The sequence below is a fragment of the Arachis hypogaea genome, chromosome 5, assembly GCF_003086295.3.
Source record: "Arachis hypogaea cultivar Tifrunner chromosome 5, arahy.Tifrunner.gnm2.J5K5, whole genome shotgun sequence".
In the NCBI taxonomy this organism is placed as follows: Eukaryota; Viridiplantae; Streptophyta; class Magnoliopsida; order Fabales; family Fabaceae; genus Arachis; species Arachis hypogaea.
This window is the reverse complement of record NC_092040.1, coordinates 27,599,637-27,621,788: the sequence shown is the minus strand read 5'-3', so window position 1 is coordinate 27,621,788 and position 22,152 is coordinate 27,599,637. Positions and strand designations below refer to the sequence as shown.

At 30.3% G+C, this 22,152-nt stretch overlaps 2 protein-coding genes across 11 annotated transcripts; both read right to left on the bottom strand.

The window, feature by feature from the left end:
• Positions 1–5,607: 5,607 nt before the first annotated feature.
• Positions 5,608–11,327, bottom strand: LOC112801029 (uncharacterized). Of its 10 annotated transcripts, none has more exons than XR_011881930.1 (9): positions 11,058–11,309; positions 10,621–10,916; positions 10,385–10,513; positions 10,069–10,269; positions 6,990–8,337; positions 6,592–6,762; positions 6,341–6,465; positions 6,201–6,252; positions 5,608–6,039 (listed from the first exon to the last, which is right to left on the bottom strand). XR_011881930.1 is itself a non-coding variant. In XM_072236939.1 (4 exons), exons 2-4 carry the CDS (start codon positions 10,900–10,902, stop codon positions 10,078–10,080), a joined length of 603 nt encoding a protein of 200 aa, XP_072093040.1. In that variant the 5' UTR covers positions 10,903–10,916; positions 11,058–11,327; the 3' UTR covers positions 9,612–10,077. The 10 variants fall into 10 exon arrangements, 1 of the variants encoding a protein (XP_072093040.1); XR_011881929.1 differs by having other exon boundaries at positions 5,608–6,252; positions 6,856–7,084; positions 8,226–8,337; XR_011881927.1 differs by having other exon boundaries at positions 5,608–6,252; positions 6,990–7,084; positions 8,226–8,337.
• Positions 11,328–14,707: 3,380 nt separating this feature from the next.
• On the bottom strand, positions 14,708–16,275 carry LOC112801031 (uncharacterized). The gene is made up of 4 exons (XM_025843544.3): positions 16,006–16,275; positions 15,582–15,871; positions 15,346–15,474; positions 14,708–15,230 (listed from the first exon to the last, which is right to left on the bottom strand). The coding sequence occupies exons 2-4, from the start codon at positions 15,855–15,857 to the stop codon at positions 15,039–15,041; spliced, it is 597 nt and encodes a 198-aa protein (XP_025699329.1). The 5' UTR covers positions 15,858–15,871; positions 16,006–16,275; the 3' UTR covers positions 14,708–15,038.
• Between the last annotated feature and the right edge of the window lie 5,877 nt (positions 16,276–22,152).

Here is a 22,152-nt window from a genome sequence, read left to right as displayed (position 1 = left end):
GAGAGAGAGAGAAAGAGAAAGAGAGAGAGAGAGAGAGAGAGAGAGAGAGAGAGAGAGAGAATGCTTAATCCCTAAGTTGTTCACCAAAGAAGCAAGAAAGAGAAGGTTAAGAAAGAAAGGGTGAAGTCTAATCACCCACATCAATATGTATCAAGAAGAGGTCAGAAGCTAAAAGTGATTTTATTTCCTTCTACATGCATCTCATTTTCTTCTCTTCAACTCTCTACCAATCCATCTTGGGATACATGGAAAAGTTGATTTCTGTTCTACATTGCTGTGTATCTATGGTTAAAATTATGTCTTGGGGACCAAGTAGTTTTTCAATGGTCAAGATCTGGGTTTACCATTGAAGATATCTGTTTCTGCTTATATGTGGCTTTCGGTCAACAAGAGAAGGTCAGAACCAAAGTTCCTAATTTGAGGATTAATGGGAAAAAGTGAGATGGTGGGTTGGTGAAGCTCAAAGCTCGAGAGTTGACCTAGGAGACAGCAACTCAACAACATGCAAGGAGATACAAAAGAAGAGTTTTGATCATTCAGAAGCGAAGGAGAGATAACCAGTGTTCTTGAGGTGTATGTTCTGAGAAGAGTTCTCTGAAGAAGTTCATCTACTTGGACAGTTGGTGCGGAATTTATAACCCACAAACTAACCGACAAGTGCACCGGGTCGTACCAAGTAGTACCTCAAGTGAATTAGGGTCGATCCCACGAGGATTGATGGACTAAACAACAATGGTGGATTAATTTACTTAGTTAGACAAACAGAAAATAGGATTTTGATGTTCAAAAGCATTAACAATAAATTCAGAATATTAGAAAGCAAGTAGTAAACAAGTTGTGAATAATATATGGAGAAGACAGTTAAGGCTTTAGAGATATCTATTTTCTGGATTGACTTTTTTTACTAACTATTTTAATCATGCAAATTTAATTCATGGCAACTTTATATGACTAAACCCTAATTCCTTAGACTTTTTTAGTCTCCTCTAAAATTCATCAACCGCTAATTCCTTGGTCACTTAATTCCAATTAGAGGGTGAAGTTCAATTCTAGTTTATATGCCACAAAAATCCTAGTTACCCAAATATAAGAGGATTATATGTCACGTATCTCGTTAAGTCCAGATGATTAGAAATTTAGGAGAATATGTTTTCAAGTTGTTGTTCAAGTAAAGAGCTTTTCCAAGTTATACAAGAATTCAATTAGAAAGAGGGTCATACTTCCGTTCCACCCAGATTCATAAGATAAAGAACGAAAATAATTCTTGAAATATAAATCAATACATGAATTAGAATAGAAAAACAATAGAATCAATCCATACAATAGACAGAGCTCCTAACCTTAACAGTGGATGTTTAGTTGCTCATGGTTCAGAGAGAAAAACTAGGATTCAGGTAAACTGTAATTTACAGAATTAGGTAAAAGAGAAGAAAAGTTTCTTTTCCCTTTTATATTTAATCATAATTAATTTTAAATCTATTTTCTAAAACTAAAATAATATATTTTCCTATTTTAAAATAAAATACAAATTTAAATCAGAATTAATTAAATCTTTGAACCGCCTCAATTTGAACATTGGGACCACTTAAATTGGAAGATCATGTGCCTAACTTGAGTTGTCATGAGCCTTACCTGGTCATGATCGCATGGATTGGAGTTTGAGTGAGTGAGGTTGCGCCTAACTCAAGCCTTTGTGCGCCTTACTTGGGGTCAAACTAATTGGTGCGTGTTGTTGTTGCTGTCTTGTGCCTAACTTGAGATTTCTCAAGTTAGGCGTAGCCTAGCAAGCGTTCCTTGGATGCCATTTGCTTCATCCTTGCGCCTAACTTGAGTATTCTCAAGTTAGGCACAGCTTTGGCTGCATTGGATTGATGTGGGTGGCTTGTCTTGGCGCCTAACTTGAGATTTAGGCGCCACCTTTGCTGACTTGGTGGAGAAGAATTATAAACTATTATACATCGTTGGAAAGCTCTAGAAGTTAGCTTTTCAACGCCACTGGAATCACGTCCATTGGACCTCCTTAGCTAGAGATATTCAGGTTTGAGTGCAGAGAGGTCAGGGTTGACAGCATCATTCGCCTTCTTCTCTTTTTATGCAGAAACTCCATCAAATCCAGTCGAATGCTACTTAAAACAAATAGAATTGCACATGACTCAAAGTAGCATCCATAGTGGGTAGAAGATAATTAATTCTTTATTAAACTCAACAAGTTGGATGCAAATTCACTAGGAAAAGATAGGAAAGATGCTTACGCATCAACAGTGCTTCCTAGTCAAAGGAGCATTCTGCCAGAATGAAGAACTGAATCAGAGTCTAGCAAATCTGGTTTATCACATAGCAAAGAGACTTTTGAAGAGTCAATCTCCTTCATGTTTTGCAGATTGTAATTTTCTTTTTAATGTTTATCTTTCCGTAATTTCTTGAGTGAAAAGGCATAATGAAAGAGCTCAAGTAAAAGCCAACGAGTGGAAAGAGGCTGAGTGATACACTTGAGAGAAAGCCTAGAGTTATTTCAGATTTCTTTAGGTTAAGTCTGTGTCTTGTATCTTGTACATGTGAGGTACCTCTTTCTTAGTTGGGTGAGCACTAAGAGTGAATAGTTAGGTATTAGCATAACCAAGTCAAGTTAGGTTAGAACTTGAGAGTGAAAGGATTGAGTCAATCTTGTGGAATTGGTGTATGCAATAATTTAACTATAGTAGAAATTCCACCACTGTTGTGGTGGAGACTAGATGTAGGTTGCATTGCACAAGGCAACTGAACCAGGATACATGATGGTGTCAGCTTCTCTCTTCCCTGTTCTGTTCTGTTTTCTGATATTCATGAGACAAAAATAAATTGTCTCATAAATTTTTCGCTGCTGAGTTCAACCAAAATCAGAATTAAAAGTTTATTTTAAAGGGTTATTTCAATAACATAAAAGAAGGTCATAGATTCAACCCCCTTTCTCTAAGCCTTCTACAACCTTCACTATTTTATATGATGCAACTAAATGTATCAATAATTTTTCAAAAATTTATTACCCTAAAAAAATAACAATGAATCATAACTTAATGCCCTTAACACATTCGCCCTTTAAATCTTTTTTTTCTTCATAAAAATTATAGAAAGGAATAAATTAGGAATTCTTATTAATATTTTTCTTTAGAAAAAATATATTTGATATTTTTTACATAATAAACAAACAAAAATATTTTTATATTGTTATACCGAAACATAATTAATAGATGAAAATATTTTTTTATATGAGATTTCTGAACATAAAATTACTTTTAATTTTTTATAACATATTTAAAAAAATAACTCCAAAATTATATTTTGTTAGAAACTCACTAAAACAAGCACTAAATCACCCTAAAGTCTACTACTCTCAAACAATATTGATGCACGTCGTAAAAATTTATATCTAATTTCCCCAAACCATAACATAAAAACTTCTCCAAGTTCATAAGTTCATACAATAAAAAGTATTATATTATTTATAAATTAATTAGATAATATATAGATTAATATTAAATTTAAAGATTCATTTATAAAAAAATTATAAATTTTGTATATTCAATATAATTAATTGAGAATAAAAAATATAAAAAATAAACAACAGCAACAACAAAAGTTTTATAAGGTCTCTTTTTTTTTAAATATAAATTCGTATATATTTTTTAATACTTTTATGTAATAAAAAAAAACTTTCTTATATACTTTATCATAAAACATAATCAATTCTAAGAAGTTATTTTTTTTCATTTATTTGTGTGAATATTTTTCATAAACAAATTATTCGACTTTCAAATAATGAAGTATATTTGTTTATTCATATTGTTGAGTAGATGATCCTGTGTAGTGTATTTTTTGAAATATTTTTTTAGTGTATATGATTTTTTTTAAAAGAGAGAGAATATTTAATTGAAATCAACGATTGTAGTTACTGAAATATCGATCATTTAGAAACATTTGAAAAATTTATTATAGTTTATAGTATATATATGAAGTTAATAATTACATTATATAAAAGCTAACATTCATTAACATACATTAAGATTTTAATATTTTTAAATTTCTTAAAATAAATTTTTAAGTAATTTTTTTAATATACATAATCATAAAATTATATTAAAAATAATCACCTTTTATCTTATTTCCAAATTTTTTTTTGAGAACCTTTATAATTAGAAAAGGTCATTTCCTTATTATTATTGTTATAGAAAGTTAAAAAAAAGTTTAAAATTTTGGTTTTTTGGAGAGTACATCGTAAAACAAGAAATAATCCATGTTAAAATGTAAAAATTTAATTTTCTAAATGAGCTAGCTTGTTTTTTTTTTTTTTTTTGGTAGTCAAAGGGGCTGAGAGCCCCAAAAGAAAGACAAAAGTTACAAATAAATAACATAACGGGATAAAGAAGTCCCTCTCATATCAGCATCTAAGATGGATCTTAAATCCATAAAAGGGGAGTCAATGAAGCAGTATACTCCTGATTAAGTTGTTTGGGTGCTGATTAAGTTTCTTTCCTTTCGTAATTGCTTCATATACAGCCTTTGAGTCCACTTCAAGTTCCACTCTTTTAAACCCCAAATTTCAGACAATCTTCAAAGCATAGCAAACTCCTCACAATTGGGTTGCTGCATGCACAAGGCGGGATTCGAACCCCCGACACTTGCTTAAGCGGATTAGTGAGCTAACCACTAGACCAACCCAACTTGGTTTGAGTTAACATCTTTTATTTGGACCAGAAAGTCATTTTCACTATTTTTGTAGCAAAGTTATTAGACTAAATTAGTATTACAACTCAAAATGTCAAAAATCCAACTACTAAAACTCAAAACTCGTGGCCCAGTAACACAAACACTCAACCCTGCCCAAACTATTATCTAATTTAAACACTTCATGTCTTCATTTATCCTAATTAACAAATTTAACACAAACTGCATATTCACAACCATGGAGATGCTCCCTTACGGTGACACATACACTCCGCATGAGATGATGACTATTGCGGTAAGTGACCACAGAACTTTCCAAATTATAATTAATAAAGACATAACTTTTTATTTATATCAAATTATAAATTATGTTCTTGTTATTTATGCCAATTTGTGAGTTACTTAACTCAATTTGACTCACTTTCAACTCTAGTTGTGAGCAACACAAATTTCTAATCTCTTCCACCATTAGGTTTCATCCACATCTCTCGTAAAAGATTTAAACTATTTATTTTGATCAGTTCAATTTTATAATTAACTATTTTTTTCTATCTTTTACTTTACTATAAGGCTACATTTAATAAGATAATTTGCGAAAATCTCGTTTTGATTGGCACACTTTTTCTAGTATTTTGCATATGTATATATTTTCTACATCAAAACTTTCGAAGTCCAAATTAAAGAGGGTAAAAAAAATTTTCTTATTAAGCAAAATTTTTAGTAGAGTAAAACGATAAGTCAAACTTTGTTTAACTATCAATAAATATATTACTTTTGTATTTACATGTAAGATCAATTATTAGTTTAATCTAAGTTATTTATCAAATAAAAAAATACCGAGTCTTTTTATATTTTATTAAAAAATTCTACTTAAATAAATAATTTAATATGTACAAAAGTACAAACTGACTGAATTAGTTTTCAATATATAATTATCATTATATTTTAAAAATAAAAAGTTTCGATTTAATCAAATATTTATATTTGTATATATATAAAAAATATAAATTTACAATATTATTTTATTATTATCAGTCTTGGCCATCCTGTCATCCTTGCTTGGTGCAGATGAAGCAGTTATTGCAGCCACTAAGATGGGTAGCATGCAGCTGAGCATTGTGAGCTCTTGTTTCTTTTTTCTTCTTCTCCCTTCTCTCTCCCAGGCCATGCTGGTAAGTCGGTGCAAATATCTAGCACATCATCTGCAAATTACTATATCAAGGATCATAAGTAGAAAGCCTTGGCTCCAAAGCATATGATCGAACAATGCAAACATATAAGAAGGGAAGGCAAAAGACAACGTATCCATTGATTTCCTCAACTACTACCACAAGTAACCTGCACATATATCAATGAAGCTTAGTTTTTATTATTGAGATGCATAAAATCTCTTCACCATAACAGAATTATCTTAAAGCTATACTGTTATATTAGAAAATCAAACCACTAATGATCTGACACTTGAGAATTACACCCATCGCCTCTGAATCAAATTCTACCTTTCTTGCTTAGTCTTGTTCATATTGAGACGATAAAGATGCTTTCATGATCCTGATAACACCAAAAACAATCTTTATGCCTAAGATCAGAATTTCAAAACAGTCGCACAATCACAAAATATAAAGGAGAAAATAGAAACCTTGGTGCTGAATGGAAACAAACAGTGAACACTATATTAGTTGTTCTCTCGTCAAACCAATCTTTTCTTTTGTGAAGTTCCCATAGTGTCACAAGCGCTTTCTTAACTCATGCTTCGTCCTCTTCCTTTTGAAAACAGACAAAGAACAAACTCATACACAAACATTCATTCAAATTGTTCAATAAGCACAGCCATATGAGGAAATCACACAGCCAACATAACCAAAAGGTTCAACTCAAATTAAATGAGACCTATAGCATTGAAAACAAGACACTTTCAGAGCATGGTTCTTCGCTTTTTTCTTATGTTTCTGGTTCACTTAATACTATGAATTATGTGATCAAATGCCAGCTTCTTCACGTCCTATCACCTAAGATTTGAAGCTCCATGAACAACGGCAGAGTTTTGCCAATATCAACAATCTGCCAAAATTCAAATAAAAAATCACTACAGCATCACATTTTTCACAATTGCAACAATTCAATTGGCTCCACATTTATGTTTTGACCACTAACATGAATTCAAGTATACTGAGAATTGAAGAACTTGGCAAGAAACTCTCTTGAACTTTGCTGAATCTATCAACCTCTTCCTACATAAAAAAATAGCTTACTTACATCCTGAAGCATCAAATAAAAAGAATAGCTACCTCTTGGCATTCTATAAAGCCTGTGCTGTCCAAATCATAGAGCTTAAATGAAACTGCAAGAGAATTGCAAAGCCTGTGCTGTCCAAATTATAGATCTGCATGCAGTAAAATTCTAATGTCAAAAGGACATCCAATTAACTGAAATGACTAGTACTTGGAGATACCATGAAAAACAATGAAATTTATTACTAAGTAGCAACTAGCAAAGACTCAAAAACACTGATTTCTATATGAAAATTTAAACATAGAAATGCATGTGCTTTTATATCTAAAGAAATACTGACCTCTAAATAAATGGGGAGATTACAATGCAGTGATGAGGTACCCAGGTTTTTTAATTACACTTAATTCAAATGGACTTCCCCCCTTAAACTAAATCAATAAGGCACAAACACACATATAATATATAATGAACATAAATACAAAGTTATGCAGTGCATGTCTGTAATGTGTATAGTTCATCAAAGTTGTGGAGGCACACGTGCAATGTGTAGTTTAGCTTTATGAACCACTTTCAGGTTAATTTCCATTAACATACATGGCTTGCTTCTCGCCCCAATCTGTCCATACATATTATTTAGTAGTAGATGAATCACATGCCCGCAAATTAATGTTTTAAATTAAATAATTACAATTACTAATGGCTTAAATCAAAAGAGTATCTATTTATGCATGTGCAATCTAAGGAAGAGCCAAAAACAAATGCAGGCACGGAACATTCTGATTTGTACCAATACCTACCCTGCCTGATCCTATCCTTCATCAGTTGAATCTTCAATTAAATTCTACCATTGTTTGGCCACTCAAGAGTGGATTACATAATTAATATTGGATAATTTGTTAATTACCATATTTAAATGGGAGACACAATTTAGCTAAAAAAGGAAACAGAAGAAGACTTGACCCTACAACTACTCAGCTAATCAAATAATGTATAGATTACAAAATACTAAACAGCAGCATATATGTAAATTTCAAACTGATCAGTGATCACATTGAGCAGCCTTCAGGTTGAAGTTAAATTATTTTTTATAAGTTAAAGTAGTAAAACAAGTTTTTTAGCTATTGCACACAAAATCCATCAAGCAGCCAAACCATTGTTTACAACTTTACAAGATAAAACCATTGAAATAGCTATTGCACACAAAAACCATCAAATGTTTAAGCGCTTGAGGCAGCTGTAGCCAAAACAAAGCTTCCAAGAATTCCCCAAATATTGTAGCTATGAAAGCAAACCTAATTTGCAAAGAGAGAAGCAGAAAAAAAGAAGTGAACATAATTGGAAGCATGGTGAAAAACTTGGCGCTAACTCAAATGAACTGAAAGAATTCCCAGCCAACTCCAACACCTACAATAACAATGAATCCACTGTTAAATTCCCAAATTGAGATTCCACCAACAATAATTAAATTCCAAACCGTAAAATTGCCATCATTAAAGCAGCGGCAGATAAATATATCATAACAATGAAACATTGTAGTGATTTTACAGGACCAGAATTAATTAAGCAGTAGGCGATGAACAGATGGCGACGCGAGGAGGGACGAACCCAACGGTGAGGCGAGGCGAGGCGAGCAGCGACGAACACGACGGAGACGCCAACAGCGACGCCAGCAATGAGGAACACAGGCAATGACGAGGAAATCGAATAGAGAACAGTAAATCGCAACCAGTGACAAGGAATGCGAAGAGAAAAGAGTAAATCTCACATCAATCAAAATTCTAAGTTGTTGGAGTAGTTTTGTTATTTCAACAATTCAACCAAATTAACCACTAGTAAGTAAAATTTGAGAGAAATTTATGTCATACCTGAGAGACTTGAGAGAAAGATGTGAACGAAACCACGGTGGAGCAAAGCGAATGTTTCAAAATGACGCGAGCTGAAGATCGAACATGGCAGAGCAGAGCAGAGTACACGATGCGAGAAGAAGCACATGACATGAGCGGATCAGAGTAGAACCTGATGCGGGCAGAACACGACGCGAGCAGAGCAGTAAAGAACACCACGACGGCGAGAGAGGAACGCAGAACGCGGGTCAATGTCGTGAAATTGGAGAAATTGCGCTAGTGTTGGGGTTAGGATTTTGATTCTAAAATGGTAGGAATTGAGTTCTGTTTCTAAGTATTCTTGAATTCATGTTAGTGAGGAAAGTGATGAATCAATTATTGCTCGTGTTTCCTTTCTTGTTTTTGGTTTAGGAGGGAAAGTAAGTTCTATTAAATATTTGGAGGAAATGAAAATTTTGATGAAAAAGATTTAAGCAACGCTTACCATGAGAAGTTTATTATATATTTAAAAGCAACTATTATAAAGTGTAATATATGAATATTATAAATGTTGTTTATTTAATTCACTAAAGCAATGTTTTTTATATGTTCTTTAAATCGATCAATGAGCACTTATTAACAAAGAGTTGTAATAGCCTTATTTTTTTTCAATAAATTTTAAGTGTTGCTTTTGACTATTTAAAACAACATTTTTTAAAGTGTTGTTTATAGCATATGTTGCAATAGCTCAAAAATGCTGTAGTAAAAACTAACCACAGAAGGATTGTGTAGCTAACCCAAAATAAACAGAACATCAGAAGAGAAGCACAACAAATACAAATCGGGATAATAAAATTAAATTAAACTAAAGGAGATGCTTGTCACCTCAGACATTCTTTATTGCAATTCAAATAAGTACCATAAGAACAACATCAGAAGTTGGGCACAAATGACAAATGCTTAAATTCAATACGGACAACAAGAATATGTAATATTTGAATTCATTACATCTCTACTTTGTCATTTGTCAACAATCATACATTATCAAGGACCATCAACTAAAATTTATAAGTCTTAATGGCATACAAACTAAACACATTCTGTCAATAGATGTGAACATTCACCAATATATGGATGATAGATAGAGAATTAGCCAATGTCTACTATGAGCAGAATATTTAAAAGGTAAAACCATTAGGCATAAATTAAGATCCAAAGGTGATTGGGATTATGTGCTATATATCTAACTAGATTAATCTAACTAGTCTAAACAAACAAAACCATAACAAAAAAGCTCATGTAACATTTATACCTGACAAACTCACACAAGCTCCTCAATATACTTCTCACAAGACATAACCTGCGAACCTTCGTCCATTATCTTTTCCCATACCCTAGCACGAAAGGTTCCATGTATATTGCCAGATTGCGCCCCAAAAGTAATGTAGAACATTGTGCCAGCAACACATTGAGCATTTGATTTGATAAGCTTATCAAATATAAAAGTTGTATTCTGCATAAGAGTGCAAAGATCCACATGCATAATATAATTAGAAGAATATTTAAGCACATAATATCACCATACATAGATTAAACTTAGAATCAAAATCAATATAGAACCAATTTACATTGCTCTCATTGTAGACTTTCAAAGCTTGCTTGGAAAAATCTATCAATGGAGGGCGGTTTGCTTCGGTCAACGTATAGGGCTTAATTGAACCAGGTAGAATGCCTTCAAACCAGTCAACATCGAATCCCTGGAAAGCCAAAATTGAAATCCTAACTAGCAAGATCATTATATCACAGAACACGATAACAAAATAGTTAAATCACTAAATGTGTTGTGAGAGATCAGAAGGCGTACGTTGCTTTCAGCAACCTGCCTCCGATGTTCACGAATTTCTTCATCAGTCATTAAACGTCTAGGCGTAAACGGCACATATTCGGAATCAGAATCGGAATCAGTATCATCTTCTGTCTCTTCCTCCTCTTCTTCTTCGTCAGAGGCAGCCGTATCCTCAACAACTTTCTCTTCATCTTCTTCGGAGGAGGAGGTATTGCCTCTGACACAAGGCCGTTTGGCGTGCTGCTCCAGAGTCTCTTGTTTCTCTTTCTCCAAATGCACGATAAGATCATCCAAATCCATCTGATTTCCCTTTTCTACTCATACATTTTTCAATCGCAAAAATCAGAATATATGTATACAGATAACCGAACAAAAATAACAACAATCACAGTGATGATAATAATAAAAGCAGAAGATTTAACGAATTTGGAGACGTAGAAGGACTCAAAATTCACCTTAAACTTGCAAATTGCAAAGTAGTAGCAGAACGTCCTCTTGGAGTTTTCGGTGAATTGGGGTTCGGGTTAGGGTTTAAATTATCAGCCCCGGGATTGTTTTTATAAACGAAAACGGTTTTTTAATTTGACCACGAGGAAGTGGACCAAAAACAAACCGTTGTATCTTTATTAATAAAAAATCTTAGGGAGCGAGAAGAGAATCAGAGTTTTCATTCAATTTAGAATTATTGTACATAAAACACCTAAACTAAAAGGTTCTTCTAAACTAAAAGGTTCTTTATAGCAAAGATAAAGATAAAGATAAGATAAGATATATAAAATTATAACTATTAATAAATTATATTTAAAAAAACGGATATTTGATAGCAACTAATTTTATTTTTTCTTGTGCTGTACAAAAAATTATGTTAAAATTATAAATATGATTTAATATTTTTATAAATTATATATAGATTTGTTAATTAGGTTATTATTTGCGAGTTAAATTAATTGTTAGAAGAGTTACAGGATGTTGATTCGAATTTAAAAATTATAGCATTAATTTGCCTCAAAAAAATTTTGAGAAATTAATTTATTCTTAAATTTTTTGTAATATCAATTTTAGTTTGTAAAAAATTAAAGTTTAGCAAGTTTCAATTTAGGTATTATATTGACTTCTATAGTTGTGAGATAACTCAAATTTAATTTATTAATAGTTTGATAAGCTGAGTTCGTAAGTTAAATTTGAGCCTGAACTTGAACTCATATATTAAATGAGTTGAGTTTGAGTTTGAGTAAGTTCAATTTATTGACTCGTGAACGGACTCGATTATATAATATAGGATATGTCTAAAATTGGGTATGTCTAAAATGAGCACGACAATTATATGTTTATTGAATATGCCACATTTATATAGACCATTAGATTATATTAGATGAAAATCAAAAGTTAATATAAAAGAAGAGTATCGATGGACTCTAATAAATACAAAAGATTCTAATACATAATTAAATGTTTTAAATAATAATATTTTAATACACAATATTTTAAATACTAACAGAATCTTTTATTTTTAAATGATTAAATATAAAATATATAAATACAAAATATATGAATATTTTTTATTCATTAAAATTAATTATTATGCATTTTATGATATCAAAAATTATATTAAAATGATATTTTAAACTGTAACATAAAAATATAAAATAATTAAAATTTTATTTTATATTACTTAACAAATAATTAGAATATTATATTCAAAATTTATTAATTAACTACTTTTGCTAAAGATATTATTATATAATATAATTTTTTGTGAAAATATTTTTTAAATATAATTTATTTAAAATATTATATATAATACATAAAAATATTAACTTTTTTATTTTTTAGAAAAACGAAATAAATAATATAATTTTAAATGCATGTCTATCATATTATATATTTACTTATATTAATAAGACCTAAATTAATCACATTTACACAATTAAAAATATAAAACATATAAATATTTTTTATTTATTAAAAATAATTATTGTGCAAAAAAATTTTATAATATTTAAAAATTATATTAAAATAATATTTTAAACTACAACATAAAAATATAAAATAATTAAATTTTATTTTATATTACTTAATAAATAATTAGATTATTATATTCAATATTTAACTAATTATTTTTGTTAAAATATTATTATATAATATAATTTTTTATCAAATATTTATCTAAATAAAATTTATTTAAAATAGTATATATAATATATGAAAATATTATCTTTTATTTTTTTTTTAGAAAAAATGAATAAATAATATATATCAACCATGTTTATGTATTATATGTGTGTATATAATAGTAACTAATTCTTTAGACTCTTAATATATATGCTATCTCATAACTTTCTCTTCTAATATTTCTTATTCATATTTATTTTGTTATACTATTAAATAGATAATAATTTAAAATTATTTTTTAAATTTAACATTTATAGTTTCATATATACAATATTTATAATTATATAGTTATAATAAGATTATTTTTTTATTTTTTATTATTGTCAATTTTTTTATTTTTCTGGTTAAATTTTTTATTTTCTAACTCGACAAAACTTATATATATATATATATATATATATATATGAGAAATTAGTGTACAAATACTTTTTACAAAATATTTTTTATCATATATAATTTATTAAAAATAATTTTGTTAAGTCTAAGAATAAAATATATAATTTTTTAATTTTGTAACAAATTTAATATGTTATTTGATTTTAATGTTATTATATTATTATAATTATTTAATATATTAAATAAAGTGAGCTTAAATTTGGGTAAGTTCAATTTATTGACTCGTGAGCAGAGTTAATTATATATATATTGTATTTTATTTACGTATATACATATATAATTATGATAGAAGACAAATTATAATTAATAAAGACATAATTTTTTATTTATATCAAATTATAAATTATGTTCTTATTATTTATACGAATTTGTAAACTTAAACTAAGTAATGAGATTTTGCTTAGCTGAACTTGAATTTTATAAATGGGTTCCATTATAAATAAATTGAGTCATAAACCAAATCCAATTTTTATAAACCAAACTTAAATTTAGTCTGACTTAACTCAATTTAACTCACTTCCAACTCTAATTATGAGCCACACAAATTTCTACTATAATAAATTTTTTTATCATTAATTATAAAATAAAAAATCCTATTGATTATCATTTTAATTATTAAAAAATTATATATAAAAAATAATTTTAATTTTTCACGTATTGCTTAAGTGTAAGTTTGAATCTAAGTTAAAAGTAAAAGTCAATTCCAACAAAACCACTAGTAAGATGTAAACAAAACTACGGAGGAGTAAAGCGAATGTTTCAAAATGATGCGAGCTGAAGATCGAATATTATGACGGCGAGAGAGAGGAACGCAAAACACGAATCAATGTCATGAAATTGGAAAAATTGAGGTAGTGTTGGGGTTAGGATTTTGATTCTAAAATGGTAGGAATTGAGTTCTGTTTCTAAGTATACTTGAATTCATGTTAATGAGAAAGGTGATGAATCAATTATTGCTCATGTTTTCTTTCTTGTTTTTGGTTTAGGAGGGAAAGTAAATTCTATTAAAATATTTGGAGGAAATTAAAATTTTGATGAAAAAAATTTAAGCAAAGCTTACCACGAGAAGCTTATTAAAAGCAACTCTTATAAAGTGTAATATATGAATATTATAAATGTTGTTTATTTAATTCACTAAAGCAACGTTCTTTATATGTTGTTTAAATCGATCAAAGAGAACTCTTATTAACAAAGAGTTATAATAGCCTTATTTTTTTACAATAAGTTTTAAGTGTTGCTTTTGACTATTTTAGACAACATTTTTTAAGTGTTGTTTATAGCATATGTTGCAATATCTCAAAAATACTGTAGTGAAAACTAACAATAGAAGGATTGTGTGTATATCTAGCTAACCCAAAATAAACAGAATACCAAAAGAGAAGCACAACAAATACAAATCGGGATAATAAAATTAAATTAAACTAACGGAGATGCTTGTCACCTCAGACATTCTTTATTCCAATTCAAATAAGTACCATAAGAACAACATCAGAAGTTGGGCAAAAATGACAAATGCTTAAATTCAATACAGACAATAAGAATATGAAATATTTGAATTCATTACATCTTTACTTTGTCATTTGTCAACAATCATACATTATCAAGGACCATCAACTAAAATTTAATTTATAAGTCTTAATGGCATACAAACTAAACACATTCTGTCAATAGATGTGAACATTCACCAATATATGGATGATAGATAGAGAATTAGTCAGTGTCTACTTTGGGCAGAATATTTAAAAGGCAAAACCATTAGGCATAAATTAAGATCCAAAGGTGATTGGGGTTATGTGCTATATATCTAACTAGTTTAAACAAACAAAACCATAATAAAAAAGCTCATGTAACATTTATACCTGACAAACTCACACATGCTCCTCAATATACTTCTCACAAGACATAACCTGCGAACCTTCGTCCATTATCTTTTTCCATACCCTAGCACGAAAGATTCCATGTATATTGCCAGATTGCGCCCCAAAAGTAATGTAGAACATTTTGCCAGCAACACATTGAGCATTTGATTTGATAAGCTTATCAAATATAAAAGTTGTATTCTGCATAAGAGTGCAAAGATCCACATGCATAATATAATTAGAAGAATATTTAAGCACATAATATCACCATACATAGATTAAACTTAGAATCAAAATCAATATAGAACCAATTTACATTGCTCTCATTGTAGACTTTCAAAGCTTGCTTGGAAAAATCTATCAATGGAGGGCGGTTTGCTTCGGTCAACGTATAGGGCTTAATTGAACCAGGTAGAATGCCTTCAAACCAGTCAACATCGACTCCCTGGAAAGCCAAAATTGAAATCCTAACTAGCAAGATCATTATATCACAGAACACGAGAACAAAATAGTTAAATCACTAAATGTGTTGTGAGAGATCAGAAGGCGTACGTTGCTTTCAGCAACCTGCCTCCGATGTTCACGAATTTCTTCATCAGTCATTAAACGTCTAGGTGGAAGCCACTCATATTCATCGGAATCAGTATCATCTTCTGTCTCTTCCTCCTCTTCTTCTTCGTCAGAGGCAGCCGTATCCTCAACAACTTTCCCTTCTTCTTCTTCTTCTTCGGAGGAGGTATTGCCTCTGATACAAGGCCGTTTGGCGTTCTGCTCCAGAGTCTCTTGTTTCTCGTTCTCCAATTGCACGATACAACCATCCAAATCCATCTGATTTCCCTTTTCTACTCAATACAGTTTCCAATCGCAATAATCAGAATATATGTATACAGATAACCGAAACAAAAATAACAACAATCACAGTGATGATAATAGTAAAAGCAGAAGATTTAGAGACGAAGAAGGACTCAAAATTCACCTTAAACTTGCAAATTGCAACGTAGTAGCAGAACCTCCTCCTGGACTTTTCGGTGAATTGGAGTTCGGGTTTGGGTTGGGTTTCAAATTTCAATCATCAGCCCCGGGATTCTTTTTATAAACGAAACGGTTTTTTGGGTCAACCATAAACCAAATCTTATGCATAACTAACTATTTTAACTTAAAATTTTTAATTTGACCAGGAGGAAGTGGACCGAAAACAGAAGCTCGTATCTTTAGCCACGTTTTGCTATTAGCCTATCAAGCAAAATCATGGGATTTTTTTTATTACTTATATTTATTAATAAAAAATCTTAGGGAGAGAAAAGAGAATCAGATTCTTCATTTAATTTAGAATTGTTGTACATAAAACACCTTAACTAAAAGACTATTTATAGCCAAAAATAAGGATAAGATAAGATATATAAAATTACAACTATTAATAAATTATATTTAAAGAAACGGATATTGATAGCAATTAATTTTATTTTCTCTTCTGTTGTACAGACAATTATGTTAAAATTATAAATATGATTTAATATTTTTATAAATTATATATAGATTTGTTAATTAAGTTATTATTTGTGAGTTAAATTAATTGTCAAAAGAGTTACAAGGATGATGATTCGAATTTAAAAATTATGGCATTAATTTGCCTCTCAAATAAATTTGAGAAATTAATTTCTTCTTGAATTTTTTGTAATACCAATTTTAGTTTGTGAAAAATTGAAGTTTAGTAGATTTTAATTTAGGTATTACATTGACTTTTATAGTTGTGAACTAGTTCAAGTTCAACTTGTTAATAATTTGATAATCTGAGTTCATGAGCTTGTAAGTTAAGTTTGAGTCTGAATTTAATCTTATATATTAAGAGTCTGTCTGAGAAGTTTTAAAAGTAATTATTTTGAGTTTTTAATTTATGAAAAGTAGTAGTATTAATATTTGGTATAATTTTTAAAATTAAATTACAGTTTTCTAAGAAGCTATTTAGGAACTTATAAAAAAGTTAAAAAAATAATCTCTCATAATACTACTATTTTTATTATATTTTTATAAAATAAACGCTTTTAAAACTAAAAACTCAAATACAAAATAACTTACTTATAAACTACTTTTAATATAGTCATTTATTGTTTAAGTTATTTTTTCAAAAAAAAATTAATTAAACTGTTTATCCAAACTAGATCTAAATAAGCTGAGCTTAAATTTGGATAAACTTAATTCATTGACTTATGAACAGACTCAGTATATAATATATATATTGTATTTTATTTACATATATAATTATGATAGAGACATAATTTTTTATTTATAACAAATTATAAATTATGTTCTTGTTATTTATACCAACTCATAAACTCGAATTAGCCAATAAACTTTTGATGAGTTGAGTGTAAACTTTATAAATAGGCTCGATTATAAATAAGTTAAGTTATATATCAAATTCAATTTTTATAAACTGAGCTTAAATTTAATTTAGCTCAACTCAACTGGATTCATTTCTCACTCTAGCTGTGAGTCGCAAAAATTTCTAATCTCTTCCACCATTAGGTTCCATCCAAATCTCCTATAAAAATCTCTGAGTTTCACCAGCCCTAGCAACAACACTCTATGTAGTACAATCAAGTTCAGTCATAAGTTTGACACTTTTAGTCCTAATTCCTCATTTTCGTAATAGCTATGAATAAATACGATGTCTCAATATCATATAATGCAATTAGAATTCAGTTACCGATTTCACAGTTACCTCAACCTTATTACAACCAACCGGTATCCTGAGTCTCTCGGCGCGGGCAATGCTTAGAAATGTGCACTAGCAATCCACAGTTGAAACACAAGCCCGATCCAGCCCTGCACAAACTGTTTGGGTGGTAGGTCCTGCATCTATCACACCTCAACTAGTCTGACTGAGTCCTTGCCTGCTTTCCCCTACCATGTGCTCGACAGTTTTCATTCCTCCGAAAATCATTTCGGTCTTGTGGGTATTGTAGTGCATGGCTGCTCCTCTTAAAGTCTTGTCTTCTCGGTGTGAAATCTGTCTTTGACTCTTCTTAGAGAACTCACGACGATCGTCTCTAGTCTTCCTCGAGCATTCTTCCACTACTCTGCTCTTGTTCACCAACTCAAAAAAGATTTGGACCTCTATAGACACAACGGCACTCATGATATCACTCCGAAGTCCACCCTCGTATTTAATACACTTCTACTCTTCATAACCCTCCGGAGCACCTTGGCAGACCCTCAAAAACTGACACAGCTCCTCAAACTTATTGGTATACTTTGTCACAGTCATAGAACCCTGCTTCAACTGCATCAATTCCAACTCCTTAGCCGCCCTAACCAAGCTCAAAAATTATTTTCTATAGAGCTCCAATCGAAATGCATCCCAGGTTATCACTGCATCACGTTGCTACAGTAAACGACGAGCTCTTTGCCACCAAAACTGGGTTTCTCCCACTAATTAATACGTGGCAAACTCCACGTATTGATCTCCCAACACGTGTTGAGCTTGCAACACTCTTTGCATGGCCTGGAACCAGTTATATGCTTCGGTAGGATTTATGGTACCCCTAAAGATTGGTAGATTCACCTTCAAAAAAGTATCCAAAGTCTTCAATTAGATCCATTAGCAAGTTCGTAAATTAGAGATGGTGAGATATTACGACCTCTAATTGTAAAATGCATACATAGGCATATATGAAAAGGAATTTAACTAGGAGCCTTAAAGAAAGATAAGCAAAATAGAACGCGAGACTCGCATCGCGCTCGAAAACGTTTAAGCGTAGAAGAAACAAATAACAGCGTATGTAAGGATAATATACATCTGATATAGAGTGCCAAAGGTACAAATAGCAAGCTCCAAACTCAACCTGCGAAACAAAGACCGGCCAGAGCATGTTTATACATATATACAACCCCAAAGTATTTTTGAAAAGACAAAATATAAGTCCTGTTTCTCCGATCTCAACCTCTGAGAAGGACAAAATATACGTTATGTACAAGACGGAGAATACTACGTATATACATTTACAAAAAACTAAATACAAAATACCCCAAAGGTTGTAGATCTTTGCGTCTCAAGAGTCTCCAACACGCTTAACGTGGTGTTTCACACAATCCAACGTATCCTACGGACAACTAGCCTAAGTTTTCACGCAACATTATAGATTAACTATAGGAAACCAAAACTATATCTTAGCCAATTTTTTCCCCAAGCCCAGAGCACCTCGTAATCTCTCCTCTTATCCACATCTAAAGGTTCCAAATCAACTCAACAAGCTTCAATCACCACAACTTTGTTCCAATTTCACCAATTTGACCTCAACTTCACATATATTCAACCTAATTTCATATACATCCACAAATTCAACACCTAACTTCATAAAATTGAAATTTTCACAAAGAATAGGAGTTTCTTATCGTTACCCACTAAGCAAATGAACAAGACCCAACTATATCTCACACTAAAGTACCCCTAAACCATCCAAAAACCAAAATTCTCAATACGCTTAAACCAAAAATCATGATATTGAATCTCAAATTTCTTACAACTTTGTTCAGATGAATTTAAAAAACTCGACGATCAAAGCTCCAGATTGAGAGATGATCAAAAGAAGATTTGCGATGATAGGGTTTGGTTCTTATGTTCCTTCCTTGCCCCTTTCAACAGAATTGGTTGAATGGGAAAGGCAAGTGGCTAAGTGTTGTGTTATATATGTTGGATCTTGGACCCAATACGAGTCCGGTCCAATTCGTATTTAAATAATTTCACTTTTTCAAATTATAAATTTTAATTTTCTAATTTATTGGACTCATAATTAATTTATTAATTAATTATTTATTAATTTTTCGGATTTTTACTGCTCATATATCATATACAGAATTGTAGATGACATACAATTGTAATTATCTAATTGCAACAACAATTAGAAGGCAAAATAACAAAGGATTAGACATAAAAACTAAAGATAGAAGGATTGTATGTATATATATCTAGCTAACCCAAAATAAACAAAACATCATAAGAGAAGCACAATAAATACAAATCTGGATAATTAAATTAAATTAAACTAAAGAAGATGCTTGTCACCTTGACATTCTTTATTGCAATTCAAATAAGTACCATAAGAACAACATCAGAAGTTGGGCACAAATGACAAATGCTTAAATTCAATACGGACAACAAGAATATGAAATATTTGAATTCATTACATCTCAAATTTGTCATTTGTCAACAATCATACATTATCAAGGAACATCAACTGAAAATTAATTTATAAGTCTTACACTACAATATTTTTAGGTTGAAGCAACATTTAAAAAATATTACTTAAAGACTGACAAAAGGTTGCTTTTGATTTATGGCAACACTTTTGGACTTAAGACAACGTTTTTGGGCAACATTGCATATGCAGTCATTGCCTTAGATCAAGGCAATACCTTTGTTTCAAAAGCAACGCTTTTGATTTGAGAGCAACACTTGGTAAGTGTTGCCTTTGATTGAAAAACAACAACATTTTAAAGGTGTGTTTGAGACAACATTTTTGTAGTGTTATCTCTTCTCTCGTATTTTGGTCACTACTAAAAAGTGTTGCCTATTTGCAATAAAATGCAACTCTTTTACGTATTGCAATCTATATACAAGTGTTGCTTTTTGTTTTGGATATACAACCATACAAGTATTGTCTAATATTAAAAATATACAAATAATAAAAGGATTGCCTTTTTAATAAAAATAAAAATTATTTTTGTAATAAAAATACAAAAAAAAATAAATTTACAATAAAATTTTTTGTTCATACATGTGTAATTATTTTAATTAATAAATAAATTTATGCATAATAGAAAAAAATTATAAAAGAGATAAAATAACTAATAATAAAATTTTAATTAAAATAAATATTAAAAAGTTCAATTAGTATTTCAAATACATGTTCATCAATAATTCTCAACAAAATAATAAAATTCTTGTCTAACAATAATTATCATAACAAAATAGTAATTAATATTTATCAAAAAGATGTCAATCTACTTGCATATTTTATATCCATACTTGACTTATCTCATATACTAAATCTGCAAATAATACACAACAAAAAATAAGCAACTTATCATTAAAACTGAAAAATTATAATAATTTTTTTTTATAATATTAAAGACTATAGATATAAAAACAATAAATAGGTCTAAAAAACTCCTTCTAAACAACAAGAGTGAAGGGTAACAGGACCTTACCTCTGGGGATGTTTTTTATATATTAATATTAAATTGTGTATTCCCCTTAACAAATATATATATTCATGAGCAGTGCTTTTTGTAGTTTTTCTAATAGAATATTTGTTAAAGCAAAACTAGCAAGTCCCCATCTTAATTCTTATAAATACATGATTTCTTATCATTCAGGACCAAATCCGGCAACTTTTCTTGCTACCTCGTTAAAAAGTGGTTTTAGAAGTTCTCCGAAATTTGTTATCGAAATTGCACGAAACTTTAGATACTTGAACCACTTTAATCCAACAACAAAAATTGTAATTTCTTCTGTGTAAACTACCACGTCTACTAACTCCGCTGGTAGCCTAGCTAGCAAAAAACAAGAGGAAATCCTAATCTAGTAGCATTGAATCCAAAGGAAAATACATTTATTGAAAGAAACTGGGAATCTTAATATTGAATTTTGTCCTTGATCTCTAATAAGTAGAATGAGTGTTTTTGTTAGCAGAATCTGTGACAAACACAAAGCTCTTGAACAATTGGTTCTATCATATACCTCAGAAATACACATAATATGACAGCCAAGGAAAAAAGCTAGATGCAGATCTTGCAAATTTATATCAGATCAGAATCCAAACAGAACAGTTCTATTCTTTGGAACCACTAACTGAGGACATATTAGAGGATAGCCTTGAACTGTTATCTTCTCCAATTTCGTCTTCAGGTTCATCAAATGGATAGAAGTAAGGCTTAGGAGACATTTTTAGTAAGTCTTCATCTTGTATTAGCATCTCCACAACTCTCAAATGGATAGAAGTAAGGCTTAGGAGGCATTTTTAGTTGACTATCACTATCAGACAAATCCACTCACTGGTCATCACCATTAATTTGTTCACGCAACATTATCACTCTTTTATGAATCACATACACATCAAGA

Excerpts from the sequence above, each read along its gene's own strand:
- LOC112801029 (XM_072236939.1), bottom strand. The coding sequence starts at position 10,902 with ATGGATTTGGATGATCTTATCGTGCATTTGGAGAAAGAGAAACAAGAG. Across the intron at positions 10,514-10,620 it reads GGCAGGTTGCTGAAAGCAAC|GGATTCGATGTTGACTGGTT; the intron begins GTACGCCTTCTG and ends TTGGCTTTCCAG. Across the intron at positions 10,270-10,384 it reads AAGTCTACAATGAGAGCAAT|AATACAACTTTTATATTTGA; the intron begins GTAAATTGGTTC and ends ACTCTTATGCAG.
- LOC112801031 (XM_025843544.3), bottom strand. The coding sequence starts at position 15,857 with ATGGATTTGGATGGTTGTATCGTGCAATTGGAGAACGAGAAACAAGAG. Across the intron at positions 15,475-15,581 it reads GGCAGGTTGCTGAAAGCAAC|GGAGTCGATGTTGACTGGTT; the intron begins GTACGCCTTCTG and ends TTGGCTTTCCAG. Across the intron at positions 15,231-15,345 it reads AAGTCTACAATGAGAGCAAT|AATACAACTTTTATATTTGA; the intron begins GTAAATTGGTTC and ends ACTCTTATGCAG.